The sequence below is a fragment of the Oncorhynchus kisutch genome, linkage group LG27 (assembly GCF_002021735.2).
Source record: "Oncorhynchus kisutch isolate 150728-3 linkage group LG27, Okis_V2, whole genome shotgun sequence".
Lineage (NCBI taxonomy): Eukaryota > Metazoa > Chordata > Actinopteri > Salmoniformes > Salmonidae > Oncorhynchus > Oncorhynchus kisutch.
In genome coordinates, this window is record NC_034200.2 from 11,493,583 (window position 1) to 11,520,541 (window position 26,959).

Sequence of the window (26,959 nt, forward strand, 5' to 3'; positions counted from 1 at the left end):
AGAGGTAAGGGTGACGCTTCTGGTTTGGTGTCACTAGAAATAAAATACATAGGTCAGTTAGCCTGCCCTGGGGGCTAATCAGTCTTGACTCCGTGATAACCAACAGATAGTTTTACTATGGCAAAAGCATTTTTATTTTGTCTGTGCTCTGTGAATTTGTCGACTTGCAAGTGTCTGTGTGTGTGTGTGTGTGTGTGTGTGTGTGTGTGTGTGTGTGTGTGTGTGTGTGTGTGTGTGTTGCCTGTGAGATAAGTTTACAAATTGAAAGGGGAGAGGTGAGTTATAAATACAAGTCTGCTACATGATCTCATACTAACTCCCCCTTCCTTAGGTATTCAGTGGCTAGCAGTGCTAATTCCTATTTAGTCACCTCCGGCCCTTGTGGAGAGGGATATGAGGGGGAACGAAATGTAGAGATGGGGAATGTGTACTGTAAGGGGACAGGGAGACAGGAGGAGTGTTGACTGGGATGCCAAGCATATCTGGTTGACTGTAGAAAATGAAGGCCGTTTGCTTAACCCATGGCCTGTTACGCTTCGTTTGTTACTGTATCTGAGAGAAATAAAGGGAAAGGAGTGTTTTTTGGGGGGGGAGGTCCTTTGAAAACTCACACAATATGGCTTTTGTAAGCCTTGTGTATTTCAAACAACTGTGTATCCTAATGTCTCCTCATTGGTGTTAGTTGTAGAGGAGAAAAACACAACATTTCAGCAGCTACATGGTCCTTCTGTGATATCCACTGTGATTAATGTAAATTCATGCTATTGAAATGCATTGCCCACGTCTAGGCAACAGCAGCCTCTAGTGGCATGATATGACATGGCAGAAAATATGTGCAGTAATTTGAAGCCAAGCAGTCTCCCATAGTCTGGCTGACACCAAACTCGAAGTCTTCCTGACTTCAGAGCCTGGAAAGGCTCCTTGATGTTGTAGGCACAAAGCGTTGATAATAAACGGGGCTATTCTTTTTTTACTGATTGGTTCTCCTCTGTGTCTTTCTCACTCAAACACCCACACGGACAAGCACACACAGCCTCTGGAATCCTCCGCTTTCAACACAACTGATGTTTTTTCAAATCCAAACAACAAGAGTTCTCAACCCCCTGAAAAAAAATTACCGTTTGAGATAACCAAAGTTGAGTAAATGTTTACGCGAATATTGCAAACATTTTTTATTTGACTTTTTATTAACAAATATCAACAAACAAAAGAGGAATAGTCACATGCAAACAAGCATACAAACAAACGATTTACATTGCCAGGAATCCTAAACAAACAAATCATATTCATTAATAATACAAGTTTTAATTGCCTTTTTGTTTTTCATTTTAGTTAAAGTAGTGCCATATTGTTTAAACTAATTTATAAAGTGAAAAAAAGTTAGGTTTTGAATTAGACCATTTGCATTTGTGAATATGAAATTTACCTAGTATTATTAGCAGTTCAATTAAATATACTACATTTATCTACGTCAGAATTTCTGAAAATATTGCACCAACAAACTGACTCTTGTCCAGACCAATGTGTCATAGCTCTCCTTCGCTCTGTACCACGAGAGTCGCGTCAACCAAGCAGTCTCCCATGGTTGCTCATCTTCTTCAGCCAGTGAACTGTTGTTTACAAATGCATTTACAATTCAATCAGATACAATTTGATTGGGTTGATATCTTGACTTGATATAATGTGTGAGACCTACGCAGTTTAAATGTAACCAATATAAACTCAAGACTTGAATTAATTGTAATAACTTTTTATTTTGGTCAGCAACTAATATAGAACACCACTGGTCAATGTAAATGGATTTTGGGACAAAAAATCCCTATTAAAACAACTACCAGAAATTACACTTGACTCTCAAGGAAAGTGAGTTCAGTGATAAAGTAGTAAATAATAGTGAATTGTGAAAAAGCAGTAAAAATTCAAGTCATGTGCATTATTCAATCACCCTCCATTTAACCCTAATCTTTAACCAGCATCTCAGCATGGGGAACAAATGTGTCTCAAAGTGGCTCAGTGACTCGTGTTTGCATCTCAATGTGAAAAAAACTGTTTGCATGTTCTTCACAAAGAGGGCAACAGATGCTACTGAGCCAGATGTCTATGTGTCAGGGGAGAAGCTCCAGGTGGTATCCGATTTTAAGTACCTTGGCATCATACTTGATTCCAACCTCTCTTTTAAAAAGCATGTGAAAAAGGTAATTCAAATAACCAAATTCAACCTAGCTAATTTCCGATTTATACGAAATTGTTTGACTACAGAGGTAGCAAAACTGTACTTCAAATCTATGATACTGCCCCACTTAACATACTGCTTGACTAGTTGGGCCCAAGCTTGCTGTACAACATTAAAACCTATTCAGTCTGTCTACAAACAGGCTCTCAAAGTGCTTGATAGGAAGCCCAATAGCCATCATCATTGTCACATCCTTAGAAAGCATGAGCTCTTGAGTTGGGAAAATCTTGTGCAATACACCGACGCATGTCTTGTATTCAAGATCCTCAATGGCCTGGCTCCCCCTACACTCAATATTTTTGTTAAACAGAAAACCCAGACATATGGCAGCAGATCCACAAGGTCTGCCATGAGAGGTGACTGTATAGTTCCCTTAAGGAAAAGCACCTTTAGTAAATCCGTTTTCTCTGTGAGAGCTTCCCATGTCTGGAATACACTGCCATCAGACACACATAACTGCACCACATATCACACTTTCACAAAATGCATGAAGACATGGCTAAATGCCAATCAGATTTGTGAACATGGTCCCTAGCTGTGTGTTGCCGCTCTCCATGTTGTCTGTTGTCTGTAGCTTGTGAGGTGTGGAAACACTTTGTTGCTTTTATGAATTTTGTCTTGCTGCTTTTTGTTTTATCTTGCTCTGTCTGTATGCTACGTCTTGCTTGTCCTATGTTGCTCTGTCTGTATGCTATGTCTTGCTTGCCCTATGTTGCTCTGTCTGTATGCTATGTCTTGCTTGCCCTATGTTGCTATGTCTGTATGCTATGTCTTGCTTGTTCTATGTTGCTATTGTTTATATTGTCATTGTTTTTAATAACCTGCCCAGGGACTGCGGTTGAAAATTAGCCGGTTTGCACTTTTACTGAAATGTTGATTAATGTGCACTGTCCCTGTAAAAATAAAAATAAACTCAAACTCAAACTGAATCACTATTATTTGGTCATGATGATAAACCTGAAATGTAATTCCTACCATTTAATCCTGACCCTCTCATTCCCTTTCAGTCTTTCTGTTTCTCATTAACATACCATTTTCTCCTACATAAAGCTTTCTCTACTACTTTTTGATTTGGAAATGTCTGAACTTGTTCTGTATGGCCAGGGAAGCAACCTTAGTTTCAGAGGCCTCCAGATCGATGTCAATCTCCTCCTGAGTTAAATAAAATGGACAAATGAATTCAGCTTTATGCCACATCTTTTTAAGTGTGGATCAAATCAAACCTTTTTGCTTATCTGAATTTACGGGTTTTACGCACCAACCAAAATTCTGGGAGAGCGCGAAGGTCCCCTTTTGATTAAATATTGATGTCAAGTATCATTTGTACATTACTATAGAAAAAATGTAGGGATTCGTTACATTTGAACAAAAAACAAAAATATAAATGCAACCATTTCAAAAAATGTGCTAAAATAAAAGACATGTTTTCACTTTTGGGGGTAATGTGTGTAGATGGGTGAGAATTATTTTTTTGAATTTAGGCTGTAACACAAAATGTGGAATAAATTAAAGGGTAAGAATACTTTCTGAAGGCACTGTAACTATAGATGTTCTGATTCATTAAGAAAGCTTAACTTAGTTATGTGTTTTTGGTTGTTGAGTCAATTAGACCATGCCCATTTCAAGTGTATCCTTGTAAAACATAAAAAGGTATTTCAGAATATTTAGACAAGTCATTGATTCTGCTTTATAGTAAACCCCTCTGCTCGACCTCCCCATCGCTAAAGGTTATTAAATTGTAATAATTATTAATAATATCAGCTATTATGCGCATCATGATGCCATGTTTATGGACTACAGGTGGGAAACCATTTTCACTTCACTTATTGTTATGTGTAGGACAAATATGATCGATTACAGAAAGTACATTGTATAAATAGTTAAAATATTTAGATTAGATGAAACGGTGCATTGCACTGTATAATAAGAACAGTGCATTGTTGTACACACAAACTTCCGGTGAAAAAAAGTCCTTCGCCGGAAAAGGAATGATGAAAAAAAACAAGCTGAACGTCAAAACATAAACAGAGCAAACACGCGTCGTCTTTAATTTGACTGTCTCTTTATACACACATTCCTCATGTCGTGTGTTTTTCTACCCAATATGCTATAGCTAGCTAAGTAATAGCTTGAAGACAATACATTACCCCGAAGATTAGGACTAAACGACGTGCGCCTCGTTGGGCCTACGACTAGAGGTAACATTAGCTAGCTAGCATGTTTATATGTGGTAACTACCGTGAAATTGGTCAAAGTCCTGAACAACATTTAACTAAATGTACCAACATGTGTAGATTAGCGTTTCAAATCAACCAACAGAATACTTCGTGCTAATACTTAGCTAGCTATCTCTGGTTAATTTGAAGTAACATGGCCTGTCAGCTGTTTTGTTAAATGTCAGTGTTGCTGCAGCAAGTAGCTAAGATTAGTTTGATAGTTACTGTTAGTTAGTTTACTCCGTCTGATTAATCAGGCTGTAATACATAATTCATTGGTATGTATGTATGTACAACCTGAAACTAATGACTGCAACATCGTGTAAATAAATGTTCTTTACAAGCCAGAATGTTTTATAAAATTGCATTTTAACGTTAGTCCTTCAGATGGTAGAGATGTTTTAAACAATATATCGACAGGAAAGCAATGATTACCCGACTTTTTAGAGCGCCAGTACTGAAGTTTACATTTCTATCACTTGGCACATGCGCAAAACCATCTAAACGACTGTTCAAACGACTTCAAGGCACCGTTCAGTACATTTAAAACGCAATAGAACGTTCAATTAATGGAAACGATGCAGTTGAAAAACGGTGAGGGGTTGGGTTGTAGATTCAAAATGCACCGCTAACCTTTTAAAACGTCACTCATTGCTTCAAGCCACAGCCTGTCAGTTCAATAACTACAATAACGTTTTTGGAAAAGGTGCCATTCAGTACAAACTGTTCAGCAACGTAGCAAACGTTCAAGCGGGGGGAACAATCCATACAGTTACTTATCGGGATATTATTTTTCGAGGATGTATCTTCTTGACAATATTATTTTGCTCAAATTGGCTGTACCTGCACCAATCATCATCATAGGCTTTTCTCCATCTTATTTTTAAATAGGGAGCCAATTTGTTTTTAGCACTTATTTCGACTGACCAAAACTTGTTTTCTCATGGCTCTTTCTTGTCCCTCTGCAGCAGACATAAGGCGAGCAATGTGTTTGGAACAACTAGTTGAGTCGCAATACATATATAATCATGAGAATCGCAATATATATAGTATCATGATAATATCATATCGTGAGGTCCCTGGAAATTCCCAGCCCTAGTGCACGTGCCTTTGGTCATGAGCAAACATGTGCACGCGATGCATACATACTAACTGAAGTCAGCAGGTATTTACATGGTTTTGTGCATTTGATAGAAATGGGTCAACAATAATTTCTTGTGGATATTTTGTGTCAAATTATGTGCATCTGAAGGGTAAACTGCACAGATAACCGGTAGACATTACATTCAAATGTAATTGTATTCAACATTCTGACTTGTAAGGAACATTTACACGATTTTGCAGGCAGTTCAGGCTGTATATACCAACTAATTGTCTATTACAGCCTAGCTTACTCCTAGTGGACTAAACCACTCCATGGTGAGGGAAGTTTCTGATGAACCACCAACAAAATGGAGCAGAGACCAGGCTTTGTGGAATCTAGCTCAGACTACAACGATTTGCCCCAGATCAATACTTCAAAACATTTTAAATTATGAAACGCAAACCGTGTACCTATGTTTGTCCTCTGTAGTTGCGTGCCTTTGCAAATGAGCAGGTGCTAATTTAATCTCAAATAGCAAACAGTGGGCCATTTTTCATTAACGTTTTATTGAAAAAGTATGGATTTCATCTAACACAGACTACAGAGGACAAACATAGGTACAAGGTTAGCGTTAAGTAGTGATCATGGGCGAATCAGTGTTGTCTGAGCTAGATTACACAAAGCCTGGTCTCTGCTCTAGTCCGTTGGTGGATTTCATCAGAAACTTCCTTCACTGTGGAGTGGCGTTAAATCAGCTAGCTTACTCCAAGCTACTGGCTGCAAAGTTAGATACACGTGAAACTAACTGCCAGTCTATAGGTAAGTGCACACTTATTTTCATTAATGGAAAACTTCACTCTAAAGCTATCTTTTGATATTTGTTTAATTAGTCCATTGTTGATATAGTCCCAAAATGTTTTGCATGTCAGCAATCAAGTCTTCAAGATAAATAACTTTCAAAGTACAGAAATATAGCCGGTATAATGCATTTTGCTGTATGTATTTTGAAACTGAATTATATCTTAACTTGATTGCTGACATGTAAAACATTTTCAGACTATATCAACAATGGAAACAAATACCAAAATAGTTTTGGGGTGGAATTTTCCTTCAAGGCCTAGTTGCTGATGTGTTTAGCTAGCTAGTTTGCAAGATTTCAATCATATGATAGCTTAATTTGTTCATTAGTCACCTTAGCTAGCTGACAAAACTGGCTAGCTCTCTTGAGTGATGTCTTGCTACATTGCTAGAACTTAGAAGGTCAAGTCAGTTGTTTGGACATATTGCAATTATTGACAATCAATATAATTAGGTGTCTTCAAAAGCAGCCAACAATGTAATTCACTTGACCCTGTCTCTCTGTTCATTCCAGGCTCTCCTCCTGTCCACAGGAAGAAAGAAACAGGATGGCAGAGGCAGATGGTAAATCCAGTGTGCTTAACGGTGAGGGATCACACAGGCCTCACTGTTGCATAGCTTTCCATAAGCGCTGGCTGTCGGCTAAACAGCCGGTAACAGAATCATTGTCAGTCGGCTACTTTTTCCACTTTATTAACTAGGCATCATTTCATAAAATTGTTTCAATTCGCCAGTCAGAAAAGTCTTACGCTAGAATAAACTATATACATATTTTACTGATCTATAGATAGGACAGGCGCCTGTCAGTCACAAAGCGAGCGACGACAAGGAAACACTGCTGGTTTGTCAGTCTGCTGTCTGTCCCGCCTCTCGGTACCAGTGTTATTTTCGTACGCTGTGGTTGGCTGTAGTCAAATGTATTTTCACAGAGGGAGAGCATGAGTCTCCTGTGAGTGAATTTACACGTCCTGTGTAATGTAAGTGGTAACGATGAGTTGAAATCCACGTAATTATTTTTTTGTGGCAGATTCATATAGCCTTCCACTGAGTCGGGGCCCATAGGCTATTTACTGTGCTTTGATTGATGACCAAACAGCTTGTGTTGACTCGTTTATAAAGTGTCGAACTGACTGAATAAAGTCAATCTCTTAAATCCCTTTGCTATTCATAAATCATACAATGTATTCATGTCCATGGTATCACATCAGGACAAGTAAACCAAAGATCTTGTTTGTATTTTCCTAGGATTCAAAGCCCATGTTGAGACTTGCCAGTGACCTCTAAAGTGACTTGTCAGTGTAGCCTAGTTATGGGTTGGGTTGTTCGCAAACGAATGGCTCTTTTAAAAATAAAAATGTTTAGGTCAACAGAACAAACCCGAATTGCATCAGTGAGAAGGTCGTTCATTTGGCTCCTTAATTTGCATACTGGTAGGCTACTACTGCTTTTTGGCAATTATCTGCAGATAAGTTATGAAAAAATGTGATGAAGATGTTGAATCCTCACTGCAGGAACCATAGGTAGTGGAGAGGCAGCCTCATTCAGTGTTTTTCATTAGAGCCGGCCGTCGGTTAACCACGCGGAGTTGTGGTGCACAGCCTATTTACTGTGCTTTGATTGACAACTGAAGAGCAAGTGTTGACTAGTTTTATAAAAAGTGTTGAACTGACTGAAAATTGATCTCCTATATCCCTTTGCCATTCATAAATCATGCAACATGGTTATATGTCCATGCTAACCCATCGGGACAAGCAAACCAAAATATTAACTTTGTATTGCTCCGCATTGACATGATTGGTTGACAGTGGGTGGGGGCGGTACATCCTGTATAAACACAAACTCACTTCCTTGTCAACAGCTCTGCACTGCTCCGTGAAGCGCAAGAAGTAAACTCAGCAAAAAAATAAACATCCTTTCACTGTCAACTGCGTTTATTATCAGCAAACTTAACATGTGTAAATATTTTTATGAACATAGCAAGAGTCAACAACTGAGACATAAACTGTAGAAGTTCCACAGACGTGACCTGAGCCAAGGGGGGGTCAAAATCAAAAGTAACAGTCAGTATCTGGTGTGGCCACCAGCGGCATTAAGTACTGCAGTGCATCTCCTCCTCGTGGACTGCACCAGATTTGCCAGTTCTTGCTGTGAGATGTTACCCCATTTTTCCACCAAGGCGCCTGCAAGTTCCCAGACATTTCTGAGGGGAATGGCCCTAGCCCTGACCCTCCGATCCAACAGGTCCTAGACGTGCTCAATGGGATTGAGATCCGGGCTCTTTGCTGGCCATGGCAGAACACTGACATTCCTGTCTTGCAGGAAATCACGCACAAAATGAGCATTATGGCTGGTGGCATTGTCATGCTGGAGGGGCATGTCAGGATGAGCCTGCAGGAAGGGTACCACATCAGGGAGGAGGATGTCTTCCCTGTAACGCACAGCGTTGAGTTTGCCTGCAATGACAACAAGCTCAGTCCGACGATGCTGTGACACACACTGCCCAAGAACATGACGGACCCTCCACCTCGATCCCGCTCCAGAGTACAGGCCTCAGTGTTAGGCCAATTTCTTTGATGATAAACGCAAATCCGACCATAACACCTGGTGAGACAATATTAAAAATCCTACAATGTGATTTTTCTGGATTTTTTTCTCCTAATTTTGTCTGTCATAGTTGAAGTGTACCTATGATGAAAATTACAGGCCTCTCTCATCTATTTGAGTGGGAGAACTTGCACAATTGGTGGCTGACTAAATACTTTTTTGCCCCACTGTATATGGCTCCCGAGTGGTGCAGCGGTCTAAGGCACTGCATCTCGGTGCAAGAGGCTTTACTACAGTCCCTGGTTCGAATACAGGCTCTATCACATCCGACCATGATTGGGAGTGCCATAGGGCGGTGCACAATTTGCCCTGCGTCATCCGGGGTAGGCCGTCATTGTAAATAAGAATTTGTTCTTACTTGACTTGCCTAGTTAAATAAAGGTTCCATTCAAAAAACAACTGGCGGCAACCGTGGCTCAATCAATAGGAGGGAAACAGTGGTTGGTGCTGAAAATATAGCTAACTTGTTATCTAAGTGTTGCACACCAACAGATTGAGAAAACCTACACCAGTTGAGTAATTCATTTCAACAATAATCTTCATTTTAATTTGACTTTACAAACAACAAGAGGGCTTAATTGGAGTCTACTCGGAGCCTAGACCTATATAAAATATCTTCACTGGCTGAGGTAGGCTATGATGCTTAACAGCCTAATAGAAGTAGGATTTTTTTATTAGGCCTACTTACAATTGCAACTGGTCAAAAATGTAGAATCCTACATAAAACAATCATTTAAAGAAAAAAAGTCTGCACGTCCGAATGTGCAATGTAGCTAATAATGAAAAGCGCACATTTAGAGTTTGGGATTTACAAAAGTAATTGGAAAGGTAGATACAAATTATTTGTGACATTGTGGTTGCAATAAAGAATGTAAACAAGATGTAAACAAGATGCTGTGTTTTTATTTACAGTTGTGATGGACAACTGGAGGCACTTGTTTTTCACAAGTGTACTCTAGCAGGTGTTGCCCATCATGCAAATGTTTATTATTAGCAGGGCAATATACGTTTTATATCCTGGCTACTGTTGTGAAAATCCTTTCACTTGCAATGTATTCAATGCTTAATTAAGTACTCTAAAGTGTTATATTTCTAACTCAAAACAGCAGTACAGTATTTCTTCATCGACATCTTTATGCTTTCGTTAATTAAATAACGAGAAAAAATGCATTCAAATGCAGATGTTTATTTAAACAACATTTTAGTCACACTTCCACCCAGCTCCACGGCCACAGGTAAAACCTTTTTTGAGATGGTCAATGCATTTGTTGCATTGTATTGTCAATTTTTCTAGAGAAAACATCTTGAGTGCCTTGACCAGTTCATCTTTGCTTGTCGGCTTGGCAAAGTTACAGATGAATGTTTTCAGTTGATGCCAAACGAGATGAGAAAAAATATTTTTAGATATACTGTAGGCCTACCAAAGGTGTTGTCTATCATTTAATTTTATTTAACCTTTATTTTACTACATACTCTGCTGGCGTCTTGACCCAATTTATATCCTCGTTTGCAACGCAAACCCGGGCCGGCAGTGTGTTTTGGGTCATTGTCTGCATTTGGAGAAGAAAAAAAGACATTTAGCCTAACAGCCAACATTAGGTACAATAATAGAAATATACATGTAAATGGGCCTAAACGTAACAAAATATCGCTATAATCCTACCTTGATAGAAACTATGTGGTCCCAGAAACACCTCTGACATATGCTGGACCCTATTTCTTGATGATTTCTTCCTCAAAGAAATCTTGAGCCATGATACCTGAAAAAGGAGGCAAGAGTAAATTATTGTGGAACACATAACAGTCCGTGAGGTGTAGGATACAATATTTTATGTACCTTTTGCTTTGTAAATTGCCAAACTTACCATCAAAAATCAAATATGGGACTGGTCCCTGGCGAGAAATTCCCCCCCCACACATGGAGTGTGAGCGGATGCTTGGGACTCGGCTTGCTTGATCTTCTTCCTTTTTTTTCTGTAGCAATTTTGAGCAAATTGCTCAATGTCCGGTGAAGATGATGTCATTGAATGTCTAAAATCCAACATTTCTAAATTTGTGGAGTACCACATTAAACCGATGGTTGAGAATCTCCCATCTTATGTCAAATACACTAGTCATGATCTCCACATGATCTCATTGATAGAGGGCTTAGGAAGGATACCAGGGGGCACCCTGCTGGCCACTTGATGTGGAGAGCTTGTACACTAACATCCTACACACTTGTGGCTTGCAGGTGCCACAACACTTCCTTCAGCAGAGAGACTCTACCCTTGCTCCATCCAATGATTGTATCTTACAACTTACTGAACTGGTATTATCCCATAACTACTTTGTCTTTGAGTCAAGACTTTTTCCTTCAAATTCGGGGTGTAGCCATGGGCTCCCCTTTTCCCCCAACTATTCAAACCTGTATGTGGGACAATTTGAAGAAGCATTCCTTTTTAAAACAGGGACATGCCCCTTACTTTCTAAAATACTTTTATGGAAGAGATACATAGATGATGTCTTTGTGCTCTGGGAAGGAAGTCAGCAGGAACTAAATGAATTCCAAACTCTACTAAACGAGAGCTCTGAATACCTCAAATTCACCATGCAGACTGATGAGAGAGAAATAAACTACCTGGACTTATGGATCATCAAAGATAATGATGCATTACACACACTCGTACACAAAGCCCACAGATCGCAATACCTTGCCATGTGCGGATAGTATGCATCCCCTTCCCCTCAAGAATGGTCTACCATATAGCCAGTTATGCAGGGTTAAACGAATCTGTGGCCACCAGTCAGATTGTGACAGCAATGCTAAAAAAAAAAAGAGGCACAAGGACAAAACCCTTGATGCTGCAATGATGAAAATATATCAAAAAGAGTGGAATTACTAAACTCAACCAAAGAAGAAAAACAACGCAACCGTCTCATGCACTAAGTACACCAAGGGTTCAGAGAAAATGAAAGCAATCCTGAAAAAGCAGTGGCATATTCTGCAATCAGACCAAAAAAATCGCACACCCCTTCAAGGAACCCCCAATGGTGGTCTATAAGCGTGGTCACAATATTGGAAATAGTTTGGTGAGATCTGACATGCCCACTGAGACACTCTTGACACTTATCCCAAATGGGAACTACAAATGTGGCTCATGCGCACAGAGCAATAGCACTATCAATCAAATGTATTTATTTATAAATCCCTTCTTACATCAGCTGATGTCACCAAGTGCTGTACAGAAACCCAGCCTAAAACCCCAAACAGCAAGCAATGCAGGTGTAGAAGCACGGTGGCTAGGAAAAACTCCCCAGAAAGGCCAGAACCTAGGAAGAAACCTAGAGAGGAACCAGGCTATGAGGGGTGGCCAGTCCTCTTCTGGCTGTGCCAAGTGGAGATTATAACAGAACATGACCAAGATGTTCAAATATTCATAGATGACCAGCAGGGTCAAATAATAATAATCACAGTGGTTGTCGAGGGTGCAACAGATCAGCACCTCAGCAGTAAATGTCAGTTGGCTTTTCATAGCCAATCATTCAGAGTATCTCTACCACTGAAAACAGCAGGTCTGGGACAGGTAGCACGTCCGGTGAACAGGTCAGGGTTCCATAGCCGCAGGCAGAACAGTTGAAACTGGAGCAGCAGCATGGCCAGGTGGACTGGGCTCAGCAAGGAGTCATCAGGCCAGGTAGTCCTGAGGCATGGTCCTGAGAGAGAGGGAGAAAGAGAGAGAGAGAAAAATAATTGGAGAGGGCATACTTAAATTCACACAGGACACCGGATAAGACAGGAGAAATACTCCAGATATAACAGACTGACCCTAGCCACGCCGACACGAACTACTTCAGCATAAATACTGGAGGCTGAGACAGGAGGGGTCAGGAGACACTGTGGCCCTGTCCGACGATACCCCCAGACAGGGCCAAACAGGCAGGATATGTCTTTCTTCAGACAACCACATACAGGTCGAAAGATCACTGTTAGGGGTATCATCTCATGCAAGACCAAGGGAGTAATCTATCATCACCTGTTCATGTGGAAAAAATGTAGGACAAACGAAAAGACAATTAAAACAACGCAGCTCAATCAGGTGTAAGAACATTGACTATCCAGTAGCAGCTCACTTTGTTGAAGTTAACCATTCCATCTCCTCCCTCAAACACAGGCGTTGAGCATGTTCCCCTACCAAGGAGAGGAGATAACATCGAGATCCTACTACTACAAAGGGAGACTTACTGGATATCCTATCCTAAAACTATTGACCCCTAGTGGTCTGAATATTGACTTTGATCTCAGGCCCTTCTTATGAACACATTTTTTTATTCTAAAATACTTTTACAGCTTATTAGTGTACACCTAATATGTTCCCTCTGTTGATGATGTTCATTATATATATATTGTTGAACCAAAAGATTACATGTAACAAAAATTCAATACAAAATTATGTGAAATTGAATGAAACAATAATGTATGTTGATGCTAATATGATGTACAATATTCTATTATGTTTCTATGCAACAATAGCATCATATATTTAATGTCATATACTATTTTTAAACAGTTTCACAAATTAATTTGAATTAACTTAATCATTATGACACACCCCTCACTACTGTCATTGGTTACACTAATTGCACTGGGGTTCTACATAACCTGGTTAAAGTATTCATGGCATTACTCTGAGGAAGGCACAGTGATGCCAAAACGTTGGTAAATACCCATTAAATTGCTGGGAGATTACACATGGAGTGTGCGACTTTCTTTATTTTGATTAGTTTATAGTTATTGAATGTCTCGCCAGCTTTGATCCATGCCTAGGCCTGCAGGACGCGAAGTTATTTGTCAGATTATCCATTGGGTCGAAACTACACAACATTATGGCTATTAGAAGGGCTATATTATGGCCTTTATAAATATTATTTTGGCCTTTATTCAGATTACAATTGCTAACTTTTTTTAAAAACAAAATAATCTCCAAAATATTGTTTTTTAAAAATATATATATATATATGCCTTCCCGCTGTAGATGTCTATTTCAGCACCGTTTCGCGCTGCTCTGAGACAAGCATGTTTACTATGATTACTTGTCAGACTGCACAGTAGCCTAATAAACAAATGCAGGTGGCTTATATCTTCAAAATGCTTTCAATGCTTTATTATCCAAATATAAAAGCATATACTGTACTGTATTTCTTTATGCTTTCGTCAATAAAATAATGATAAAAATACTCTTTCAAAATGCAGATGTTGATTTTAGTTATGGATCCATAACAAATTACTATGTGAATAAATATAATTGATTTACAGAAATATTGGAACAAAGTTGTCTAATGAAGGCAAACAATTTAGAATCCTCCAATCCTCTTGTGCTGTAGCCTACTCCCAACCATTGTGTTGTACAGCGCCATGTTTTCCATTCCATCCTTAAGGAAACCCCGAGGGTCCCGAGGGTTTTGTTTTTCTCTAAATAGAGATACCATAATATTAATACATAATATTAATATTAATAATTTCTTACAATCAATCCCATGTACTATGTTATTACAAAAAAGGTTTGAAATTCTCTAGTAATGCCAATATGGGAGACTATCAAATGCTCCTCAAAGATGCCCTCTGGTGGTCAAACTAGCACTAACTTGCATTAACGTAAAACATGTCTGACAATTAAATAACTTGCTATAGAATGCTGCAGCAGCCTGCAAGGTGTGTGGCAGTATGACGCAACTTTTAAAGGAGGAACCACTGTATAGCTCACTACTGACCATTCCCCACATTCTCTGTTAGGAATATTTTTCCATTATTCGCTTTAAAGCGTGTTAGTTTCGGTGGGAAACCTCTGTGTGGACAAAGCACATTCCTCTGTGAAATTTGGAGAGGGATGTTCTCTCTCCTTGATTTACAACAGGGTGTGAGGTGTCAACCCCCCCACCAGCTCCCTCCACTTTTCTGTGGGTGAGAGAGGGTCTGGTTACTGTCTGATCTGACCCTTTCAGATCCTCACAGGACAGTCATGACAGTATTTAGTCATTTCGCTGTGTACTAGAGGCCACCAAAATAGAGCTCCTTCAGCAAAAATATGTAGAACCCTGTAGTTTTTCTATTTGGCTGGCTACTCTAGGCCTACTGATTTGAGTAAAGTGTTGACAATGGAGTAGTCAACTGCTGCTTTCTGTGTAGCAAAGCCCATGTTTAACACCTGCCTCATTCTTCCATCCTACCTGTAGGTTTATTCATGGGTGCGTGACTTTGTGTAAAAGTGGTGCTGCACAAACCATTTTCCTGCAATTCTATATTGTTTCGCAACAGGGAATCCATGTTTAGTTGACAGAACATAGTCCATTTTCTTAGGTTTATGCCACGATAAACTAAATTGAAAGAGTAAACAAGATTGAGTCTTTGCCACAATAAATACAATTGAAAGGGTAGATTAGATTTGTTTTTCTGACTAGATTACTAATCTACCACCTTCCACCCACAGTGATTGATTGACCGGTCTAAAACCCTACCAACTGTAAATATGACTTGAATCTCAAGAGAAGATCACTTTTTTTTAACATTAAATCTGTCTTACTTAGAAAATAGTCCTGATCATATATACTGAACAAAAATATAAACGCAACGCCCCATCTTTCATGACCTGAAATAAAAGATAGTAGAAATGTTCCATACGCACACATTTGTTTACATCCCTGTAAGTGAGCATTTCTCCTTTGCCACACCTGTCAGGTGGATCGATTTATCTAGAAGCTGATTAAATAGCTTGATCATTACATGGGTGCGCCTTGTGCTGTGGACAATAAAAGGACACTCTAAAATGTGCAGTTTTGTCACACCACACAATTTGAGAATTTGGCAATACGGCCTACCGGCCTAACAATCGCTGACCATTTATAAACACCAGTCCAGGACCTCCACATCTGGCTTTTTTACCTGCGGGATCTCTGAGACCAGCCACACGGACAGCTGATGAAATGGAGGAGTATTTCTGTCTGTAATTAAGCCCTTTTGTGGGGGAAAACTAAACTGATTGGCCGGGCCTGGCTCCCCAGTGGGTGGGCCTATGCCCTCCCAGGCACACCCATGGCTGCGCCCCAGCCCAGTTGTGTGAAATCCAAAGATTAGGGCCTAATTAATTAATTTCAATTGACTGAGTTCCTTATATGAACTGTAACTCAGTAAAATCGTTGAAATTGTTACATTTATATTTTTGTTCGGTATAGGTCTAGATGTAATCCAAAACAACTAACACACTGAATTCATAAATGTTAAGTCATTTTAATTGCAGTCATCTCTTTCTACTCAATACCACAACTAATTACCAATTTGGGAGGTAAAGTTAAAGTATCCAATAGCTGTCTGTTTTCAAGGCATCATAATGTACCAGAGGCTACCAAAATAAAGCTAATTCTGCAGTTTATTGTGGGGGCATGCCCCCCCGGACCCCTGAGCCAGAATATGAGAGCAGAGGAATTGTTGGAAAACACACTCATCGCTCACGGAGTGGTCTTTGCGCACCTCTCCGGCGCTCAACGTCCTTTTCCACTTCCCCAAAAATAGCTCAGTGCTCACAGGAAAGAAAAATGCAGCTCTAAATTAGCTCCGTTCATTTTTTTGTTGTTGCTTGAAAAGATAATTTAACAAACACCCCATCTACTTTTGTGACTATGTACCATTTGGTTTTGAAGTAGGCTATTTTAAGAAGCTTCAACATTTCAACCTCAAGTCGTAGGCTGTTAAACAAGGACCTACCTGGAGGACCAGGTAGGTCCTTTAACAGTGTTAAAAAAAACAAATAGCTTTTTCTCTACTCTATTGATTATCAGATACTTCAGTTGTAACTGGCTCTGTGGCGATTTCCAACGTACAGTTGATAGACAACTTAGAAACTGCTAAACTATTTTTTTTAAATAAATACAACAGAATAGGCCTAATTTAAAAGAACAATGATGAAGGAAATGAAACATGCTGTGCAGAGCATGCCCAGAGCTCCTGGCTGAGCAGGACCGGAGCGAAAGAGAAGGCAGACGCTCGGCCCGCTCCACTCCATTCACATCCTCTGGCCCATGCCCGGAATTCCCTTGCTGGCTACTTTTTCTATTTGGCTGGCTACTCCATGTTCTGCTTTTGGCTGACTGGAAATACTAACTCCACCAGAACCTGCTACGTAAAACTAATGTGGGCATCTCTGTACATTTGTTTTTCAGATGGGTCTGAGGAGCCAGATCCAGGAGAAGACCAGCGACGGGAGGGAGATGCTTCCGCAGCCACAGAGGGACACTCTGGCTCTCAAGCAGGTAGTAGGAGAGGACTATAGCAAATAGCTGTCATAGTTCAACATCTAGCAACTACACAGGACACCATGACTTTGACATTATACACTTAATATTTGTTTTACAATCGATGAGTTTCCTCAACACTTCTTGACAGTAACTCTTTTTACTCAATGTGTGACAACTTGCTCTCTTGCCCAACTGCTTCCCTTAGCTCCCAGAGAGGCAGGAGACGAGGCTAAGAACAAGCCAATGCCAGATGCTAAGGTTGCAAGGGTGCCTGGAGAGGAGGAGGAGGACACAGACAGCATGGACGGCAGTGGCCTCTACTCGCTGACCGAGGAAGGGGAGCGAGAGAGCGAGGGAGGTAGAAGAGAGAGAGTGAATGAGAGGGATGCAGGAAAGCGGGCCGCCAGAAAGAGGAACCGCCCGAGTGGTGGCACCGCCCACCACCCCTCCAGCTCTGACGAGGATGACGATGATGAGGAAGAAGAGGAAGATCAAGAGGAGGAAGAGGACGAGCAGGCCATGGACTCGTGGTTGGGGGCGGAGCTGCGTGACCTCAGCAGGCCGTCATGGCGGGCGGTGCCCTCCCTGAAGTCGAGGGAGATTGGCCGGGGCTCGCACCAGTTTGTGAGGCGTGTGTGTGGTGCACGAGGCTTGGTCCAGAGGCTGGAGCTCCAGGGGCGCCTGGAGAGACACACTGGCTGTGTGAACACCCTGCACTTCAACCCCTCAGGCACACGCCTGGCCTCCGGCAGTGATGACCTGCGGGTGGTAGTGTGGGACTGGGCTCGTCGCCGTGCTGAGCTCGAGTTTGACAGCGGGCATAAGAGCAACGTCTTTCAGGTTAGGGGAGAGGACAATCAGGCTAGGATAGGATGGGATTGTAGAAAAGGGCAACATTTCTTGTGTTGTTGACAGACAGCCATTTAACAAGTCATTGTAAAATGAGAAAGGTAAGCTATAAATGTGGTAGGGGACTTTTGAGAGATGTTGAAATGTACCTTTCTTCCTCCCCAGGCAAAGTTCCTGCCACACAGTGGAGACTCCACCCTGGCCATGTGTGCCCGGGACGGTCAGATCAGAGTGGCTGAGCTCTCTGCCACTCAGCGCTGCAAGAACACCAAGAGAGTGGCTCAGCATAAAGGGGCAGCACACAAGGTATGGAGACCTGGGGCAGCAGGGTAGCCTAGTGGTTAGAGCATTGGACTAGTAACCGGAAGGTTGTGAGTTCAAACCCCCGAGCTGACAAGGTACAAATCTGACGTTCTGCCCCTGAACAGGCAGTTAACCCACTGTTCCTAGGCCGTCATTGAAAATAAGAATTTGTTCTTAACTGACTTGCCTAGTTAAATAAAGGTAAAAAAATAAAATAAAAATGTGTATACCTCAGGAGTGTGGTTGTATTCGTGATAATGAGTTTCAACATTTGTCCAAGAAGCCAGACTTCAGTTTGCGGCTCAAATGAAACCCTATTCTACATATATTAAATAACTTTTGACCACCAGAACCCTACAAGGAGTGTATAAAACATTACTAAGAACATCTTTCTAATATAGAGTTGTTCCCACCCTTGCCCTCAGAACAGCCTCAATTCGTCAGGACATGGACTCTAAAGGTGTCAAAAGCATTCCACAGGGATGCTGGCCCATGTTGACTCCAATGCTTTCCACAGTTGTGTCAAGTTGGCTGGATGTCCTTTGGGTGGTAGAACATTCTTGATACACACTTGAAACTGTTGAGCTCGAAAAACCCAGCAGCGTTGCAGTTCTTGACACAAACCGGTGCGCCTGGCACCTACTACCATACCTTGTTCAAAGGCACATCTTTTGTCTTGCCCATTCACCCTCTGAATGACACACATACATAATCAATTTCTCAATTGTTTCAAGGCTTAAAAATCCTTCTTTAACCTGTCTCCTCCCTTCAACTATACTGATTGAAGTGGGTTTAACAAGTGACATCAAGAGGGATCATAGCTTTCACCTGGTCAGTCTATGTCATGGAAAGAGCAGGTGTTCTTAATGTTTTGTACACTCAGTGTATGGCAGCTTTGGTCAAAAGTAGGGCACAATCTGGGGAACTGTTTGTCATTTGAGATGCAGTAGTTCTAAGCCTTTTTAAGCAGAGACCTGAGGTGATTTAAGTGTGTTGTGTTTATTCTGTCTGTGTGTCAGCTGGCCCTGGAGCCAGACTCTCCCTGCTCCTTCCTGTCGGCTGGGGAGGACGCCATAGTGTTTGCCATCGACCTGCGCCTCGACCGGCCTGCCAAGTGAGTGATAACGCCTTAATGCAAGATCACTTGGACATTACTGTACTAAGGTCATTCGTTTTCCCTGACCATGTGACCAGACCATGAATAACTCCAGGCCCAATGTATAACATAACAGCCGTTTAACCCTTTACCCACTTTGTTTTACTCTTTTCCTTTTCTCTCAGTAAACTGGTGGTGGTGAAGGAGGGGGATAAGAAAGTGGGGTTGTACACCATATTTGTGAACCCTGTCAACACACACCACTTTGCTGTGGGTGGGAGAGATCAGTATGTTAGGTGAGACTCAAATCCCTTTTATATGTGTATCGTAAAGCAGAGAAAGTGCATTCTTTGGATTCTGCACATTCTTACTATGTTCTCTCTCTTACCTCTCCTCATCTTCAACCTTTTTAGGATATATGACCAGAGGAAGATTAATGAGAATGAAAATAATGGCGTACTGAAGAAGTTCTGTCCATCTCACCTGGTATCCAGCGAGTCCAAAACGAACATTACCTGCTTAGTGTACAGTCATGATGGCACAGGTAAAGCACATGACTCAAACACATTTTTATTCACAAGTCTGAGGTCTTCTGACTCTTGCTGTTATGACTGTCCTCATGTCTGTTCTCCCCATTAGTGATCATGTCTCTCTCGGTCTGTCTGTTCAGAGCTCCTGACTAGTTACAACGATGAGGATATCTACTTGTTTGACTCCAGCCACAGTGACGGTGCAGACTACCGCAGGAGATACAAGGGCCATCGCAACAACGCTACGGGTACTGGGGGACAAAAGGGGAAGGAATGATTATGAACTAGTTAATTATAAGTAAAGAAAACAGCAACATATACACCGGATAGGTGCAGTGAAATTTGTTATTTTTACAGGTCAGCCATTGTAGTACGAAGCCCCTGGTGCAAATTAGATCTATGTGCCTCGCTCTAGGGCACATTGACAGATTTTTCATCTTGTCGGCTCGGGTATTCGCACCAGCGACCTTTTGCTTACTGGCCCAACGCTCTAACCTCTGGACCTCTCTATTTCTCCGTTTCACAGTGAAAGGGGTGAACTTCTATGGCCCTAGCAGTGAGTTTGTGATCAGTGGCAGTGACTGTGGACACATCTACCTGTGGGACAAGGTCTCCGCTCGCATTGTCCAGTTCATGGAGGGAGACCGAGGAGGAGTGGTGAGAGAGGGAAGGAGGGATGGTGGGTGGGAAGCTGTGTGCGGTGCTTGAAGAAGCTGGCGAGCGCAAGCAACACTCTCAAACAAAATTGTACAGTGTCAGTTTCACTCATTCATCTCAATCTGTCACTTCACACTTTGTCTCATCCTCTGTTCCCAGGTCAACTGCCTGGAGCCCCACCCTCACCTCCCAGGTCTGGCCACCAGTGGTCTGGATCATGACGTTAAACTGTGGTCCCCCACTGCCGAGAATCTCACAGGGCTCAAGGGCCTCAAAGACGTACGGTTCATACCATTCTATCCACACAAACCACAACATATCACCAATATCCCAAACATTCCCACGACATATAGGCTTGATGGCGCCGAAGAACATGGCTGACGTTTTACATTCTCCCAACCAATTGTGCTAGTTTATTTATTTTTTTTGCGTTTTGTGTAACTTATTTTTTTTCTTATTGTGTACATAATGTTGCTGCTACCGTCTCTTATGATCCTTTAACAAGTCCGACGAGAAGGATATCCTGCTTTCACTGGAACAGGCCCAGATTCCCACCTTTTGCGTGAAGAAAAGATGCCTGAAAAGGGCAGCCTTCTGAGAATCCGTAGGCGAGCGAGTAAACTCCCACTGACATCTGTTCTTCTTGTTAATGTGCAATCATTGGAAAATAAAATTGATGATTTACGATTATCCTACCAACGGGACAATAAAAACTGTAACCTCTTATGTTTCACCGAGACGATACGGACAATATAGAGCTAGCGGGATTTTCCATACACCAGGCAGAACAGAGACACTACCTCTGGTAAGACGAGGGGTGGTAGTGTGTCAATAACAGCTGGTGCGCGATGTCTACAATGAATGAAGTCTCGAGGTATGAGGTAGAGTACCTTATGATAAGCTGTAGACCACACTATCTACCAAGAGTTCTCATCTATTATTTGTAGCCGTCTATTTACCACCACAGAACGAAGCTGGCACTAAGACTGCTCTCAACCAACTCTAGGCAATAAGCATAGAAGAAAATGCTCACCCAGAAGTGGAGTGGCGCTCCTGGTGGCCGGGGACTTTAATGCAGACAAACTTAAATCAGTTTTACAACATTTTTACCAGCATGTCACATTTGCAACCAAAGAAAAAAAAATCTAAGACCATCTTTCCTTCACACACAGAGATGCATACAAAGCTCTCCCACACCCTCCATTTGGCAAATCTGACCATAATTCTATCCTCCTGATTCCTGCTTACAAGCCAAAACTAAAGCAGCAAGTACCAGTGTCTCGCTCAATACGGAAGTGGTCAGATGCTACACTACAGGACTGTTTTGCTAGCACAGACTGGAATATGTTCCAGGATTCATCCAATTACATTGAGGAGTACACCACCTCAGTCATCGGCTTCATCAATAAGTGCATTGACGACGTCGTCCCCACAGTGACTGTATGTACATATCCCAACTAGAAGCCATGGATTACTGGCAACATCCACATTGAGCTAAAGGCTAGAGCTGCCGTTTTTTTCAATGAGCGGGAGACTAATCCGCACTCTTATAAGAAATTCCGCTATGCCCTCTGACGAACCATCAAACAAGAAAAGCGTCAATGCAGGATTAAGATTAAATCCTACTACACCGGCTCTGACGCTCGTCGGATGTGGCAGGGCTTGAAAACTATTACGGACTACAAAGGGAAACCCAGACGCAAGCTGCCCAGTGACATGGCCCTACCAGATGAGCTAAATGCCTTTTACGCTCGCTTCAAGGCAAGCAACACTGAAGCATGCACGAAAGAACCAGCTGTTCTGGATGACTGGGTGATAATGCTCTCGGTAGCCAATGTGAACAAAACCTTTAAACAGGTCAACATTCACAAAGCCGCAAGGCCAGATGGATTACCAGGACGTGTACTCAAAGCATGCGTGGACCAACTGTCAAGTGTCTTCACTGATATTTTCAACCTCTCCCTGACCGAGTCTGTAATACCTACATGTTTCAAGCAGACCACCATAGTCCCTGTGCCCAAGGAAGCGAAGGTAACCTGCCTAGATGATTACCGCCCCATGGCACTCACGTCGGTAGCCATGAAGTGCTTTGAAAGGCTGGTCATGGCTCACATCAACAGCATCCTCCCGGAAAACCTAGACCCACTCTAATTCGAATACCGCCCCAACAAATCGACAGATGATGCAATCTCAATCGCACTCAACACTGCCCTTTCTCACCTGGACAAAAGGAACACATATGCGAGAAGCTTTTCATTGACTACAGCTCAGCGTTCAACACCATAGTGCCCACGAATCTCATCACTAAGCTAAGGATTCTGGGACTAAACACCTCCCTCTGCAACTGGACCCTGGACTTCCTGACGGGCCGACCCCAGGTGGTAACAACACATCTGCCACGCTGATCCTTAACACTGGGGCCCCTCGGGGTGTGTACTTAGTCCCCTCCTGTTTTCCCTGTTCACCCACGACTGCGTGGCCAAACACGACTCCAACACCATCATTAAGTTTGCTGATGACACAACAGTGGTAGGCCTGATCACCAACAACGATGAGACGCCCTATAGGCAGGAGTTCAGAGAACTGGCAGTGTGGTGCCAGGACAACAACCTCTCCCTCAATGTGAGCAAGACAAAGGAGCTGATCGTGGACTACAGGAAAAGGTGGGCCGAACAGGCCCCCATTACCATCGACAGGGCTGTAGTGGAGCGGGTCGAGAGTTTCAAGTTCCTTGGTGTTCACATCACCAATGAACTATCATGGTCCAAACATACCAAGACAGTCGTGAAGAGGGCATGACAAAACCTTTTCCCCCTCAGGAGACTTAAAAGATTTGGCATGGGTCCCCAGATCCTCAAAAGGTTCTACAGCTGCACCATCGAGAGCATCCTGACCGGTTGCATCACCGACCTGGTATGGCAACTGCTCGGCATCTGACCGCAAGGCGCTACAGAGGGTAGTACGAACGGCCCAGTACATCACTGGGGCCAAGGTTCCTGCCATCCAAGACCTATATAATGGGCAGTGTCAGAGGAAAGCCCATAAAATTGTCAGAGACTCCAGTCACCCAAGTCATTGACTGTTTTCTCTGCTACCGCACACCAAGCGGTACCGGAGCGCCAAGTCTGGGACCAAAAGGCTCCTCAACAGCTTCTACCCCCAAGCCATAAGACTGCTGAACTATTAATAAAATCGCCACCATACAATTTACAGTGACCCCCCCCCCCCCTCCCTTTTGTACACTGCTGCTACTCACTGTTTGTTATCTATGCATAGTCAATTTGCCCCCACCTACATGTACAGATGTCCTCAATTAGTCTGTACACTGACTCAGTACTGGTGCCCCCAGTATATAGCCTCGTTATTCTTATTGTGTTACTTTTTATTACTTTTGACTTTATTTGGTAAATAATTTCTTAACTCTTCTTGAACTGTACTGTTGGTTAAGAGCTTGTAAGTAAGCATTTCACGGTAAAGTCTACACTTGCTGTATTCGGCGCAAGTGACAAAGTTTGATTTGAATACTGCATACCAAAGCTGTGAGTTTTGATGTGACTGTTGTTGTGGTCGTTCAGGTGATGAAGAAGAACAAGCGTGAGCGTGATGAGGACAGTGTTCGCCATGGAGACCAGTACGACACACAGCTCCTGTGGTTCCTCATGAGGCACATGAGAAACAGACGGCCCCAGAGGGTAAGTTGAACACACCACAACCCACCCACCATGTGTAATCTCTATTCCAGTAATCAAATCACTACACCCCGCTCTCTCGCTCTCCCTTTCCCTCTCTCCCTCCCTTTTCTTTTCCAGACACGTCGTGAGGGTGCAGAGGGAGACACTGATGAATCGTGGAGCTCTCCAGATTCTTCTGATGAAGAGGACGGAGGGCCAGACCACGTCCAGTGCATGTCCTCTTGAGCCAAAGAGACATGTGAGAGTACACACACACACACACTCTTTATTTCCCTAGAATTTATCCACATAGGCAGGCACTATCGACACACATGAACACTGAGAGACCATAAGTAACAGTAAAGGTATTCGCATACACACACAGCATACACACACAGGCAGACATAAGTACATACACACAGCTAAGGGGTAGGGAGGGTGACTCGTATAAACCAAGACACAAAATCAAATTTCTTATCCGACAGGGACTGAATTGTAGACATTTTTGTTCATACAGTCTGCTGATGCAAATAGCCTCAACCCTGATTTTGTTCTGATCTGTATTAGAGGGAGGCTGATGAATGCTCACATCCCTAGACAACCACTTGGACTCGTACACCCATACATGTGCTCTGCCAAGCCCCTAAGAACTTACCCACTTCAACAACACACACATTTCACAATCTGCTGAACATCAGAGCACACATTTACCCCACTCTCCTTAACAACCCCTCACCCTCGTACTTTTCTGTTGGTGATGGCAGAAATGGAGGGATGGGAAATGCACCTTCTAACCTCTGATCATCCCCCAAATGTGATACACTCCATTGATTTGAAACCCGAACCCCTTACACTTTCTACACCCTCTTCTTCTCGAAGTTAGTTTCAGAACATCAGCACGTGGCCAATCAGTTTAGCCTCCAGATGGCTTATACCAGGTGACTTCTTCCCTTCCACTCTGCTGTGTTGCTTTTCGTATCCCTCAGCCCAACCCCCACCACGCTACTGAGTGCACTTTAATCAGGGATATATGGTGTGAGTTTCTTAGACAAAGTGTTCGTTTGGCGGCCAACCATGCAATGTTATGAAACATTGGCTACATTGGCCCCCGGAACAACCTCAGTGACGTCAAGGTGTACTTTCTTTCTCTGAGAGTACATTTGACTCTAGTTGTTTAGTTTGGGATTTGCACTTAGCGGGAATGTCTGAAACAGCTCCGGCTGGAGCAGGGAGAAAGAAAGATTCCTCCCCCATCCTTCTCCTTTACACTCCTCCTGGACGAGCACCCTGACCTCAGCCCCTCCCTCCCTAAGCCATCCTCTCTTCCGTTGAGAGTACATTTCGCTGAGACGGTGAGCTGGAGGGCTACTGAGGACCACCTGGATGGTCTCATCGCAAAATACATACAGTATATACATCCAAAAGGTTTCTCACTTTTCTGTTTGAGGAACCCTGATGATGAGGCCCTAAGCCTCGGGTCCTGCTACCTATATCCACGGCTCGTGCCAGCCGTCAGCCTCTGCCAGAGATCAGACTCTATAAAGAAGGACCGAGGTTTGATCAGGTTCTGGAGATCAGATGTAGAGACTGCTGTTTGGCTCTCTTTTTGACCTGTGTGGGCTTTCAGAAGCCATTATTCTCTATATCTGGGCCCATCTGCCCATTCAGGCCTCTGGGTCTGTGTTATAGCATTCAGGCCAGGGGGACAGAAGAAGGGAGGATTGTTCTGCTTGCCATTTTTTTTGTTTTTTGTGGAAGCGATAACATCCAGCTTTTTTCTCATTTTGTATGAGAATTATAGAAGTTAGATCAATTGATATGTACATATATTAAAACTGTAAAGAAATCATCTTTAGCAAATTATGTTTGACTTAAGAAATAATTTGTCAAAATATTTGATTGGTATCGATGCAGAGGTTTATATTATATATGAGGACAAAGTACTTTTAAAATGAAGAGACAAAGATGACGTAATTAGTTTTTTCTTTTTTTGTAAATGATCTCCCCAATTGTTACATTAGCCTATATCGGCAGGATTCAGTTGAACAGTGAATTGAGTTTGGTTCCTTTTCATTTTCAATTTTCTCCCTTCAAGATCTTGACCTATTTTTCTTTGTTCTTGTGCATCTTTTAGGCTTTTGATCAATGATTTATTCCACTGCTGCCTAATATTGTGTTCTACTGGTGCAGTTGGAAACATGTACAATTTGTGCAATAAACAGAAGACCGTGTCCCTTGTGTTATTTTGACATTGGTTGTTTCAGGCATCAGAGGGTTATTCCAGAAAGCCAGATTAGTGAGTTAGCGAGATCTGTCAAACCAGAATTTGAGTTTACTCAGAATTTCCTGTTTCCAGAAAGAGAGCTTGACGTATAGCCTGATCAGAATCCATAGCAACAAATGCTCTGTAGCAAGCATGCTACCTACTAGGTTAACTTGATCTTAGCCTGGCCTGGTGAATAAAGACAGGGCTCCAATCAGAATCTTGTCCGTCCTTATGGACTGTCCATTTGCGGAAAATCCAAATTACATCGGAGCCTGCATTGTCCCCAATGCATTACAAAGGGAATTAATTATTGGACCTCGAGTA

At 42.2% G+C, this 26,959-nt stretch overlaps 1 protein-coding gene across 2 annotated transcripts; it reads left to right on the forward strand.

Annotated features, from left to right (window-relative positions):
- Positions 1 to 4,177: 4,177 nt before the first annotated feature.
- Positions 4,178 to 26,600, forward strand: LOC109871594 (DDB1- and CUL4-associated factor 8). Of its 2 annotated transcripts, none has more exons than XM_020462500.2 (13): positions 4,178 to 4,431; positions 6,906 to 6,976; positions 17,189 to 17,278; positions 17,469 to 18,103; positions 18,278 to 18,418; positions 19,435 to 19,529; positions 19,697 to 19,807; positions 19,925 to 20,055; positions 20,182 to 20,289; positions 20,568 to 20,698; positions 20,858 to 20,977; positions 24,274 to 24,390; positions 24,508 to 26,600. In XM_020462500.2, the coding sequence occupies exons 2-13, from the start codon at positions 6,940 to 6,942 to the stop codon at positions 24,613 to 24,615; spliced, it is 1,824 nt and encodes a 607-aa protein (XP_020318089.1). In that variant the 5' UTR covers positions 4,178 to 4,431; positions 6,906 to 6,939; the 3' UTR covers positions 24,616 to 26,600. The 2 variants fall into 2 exon arrangements, with proteins under 2 accessions (XP_020318089.1, XP_020318090.1); XM_020462501.2 differs by having other exon boundaries at positions 4,203 to 4,431; positions 6,906 to 6,955.
- Positions 26,601 to 26,959: the final 359 nt, after the last annotated feature.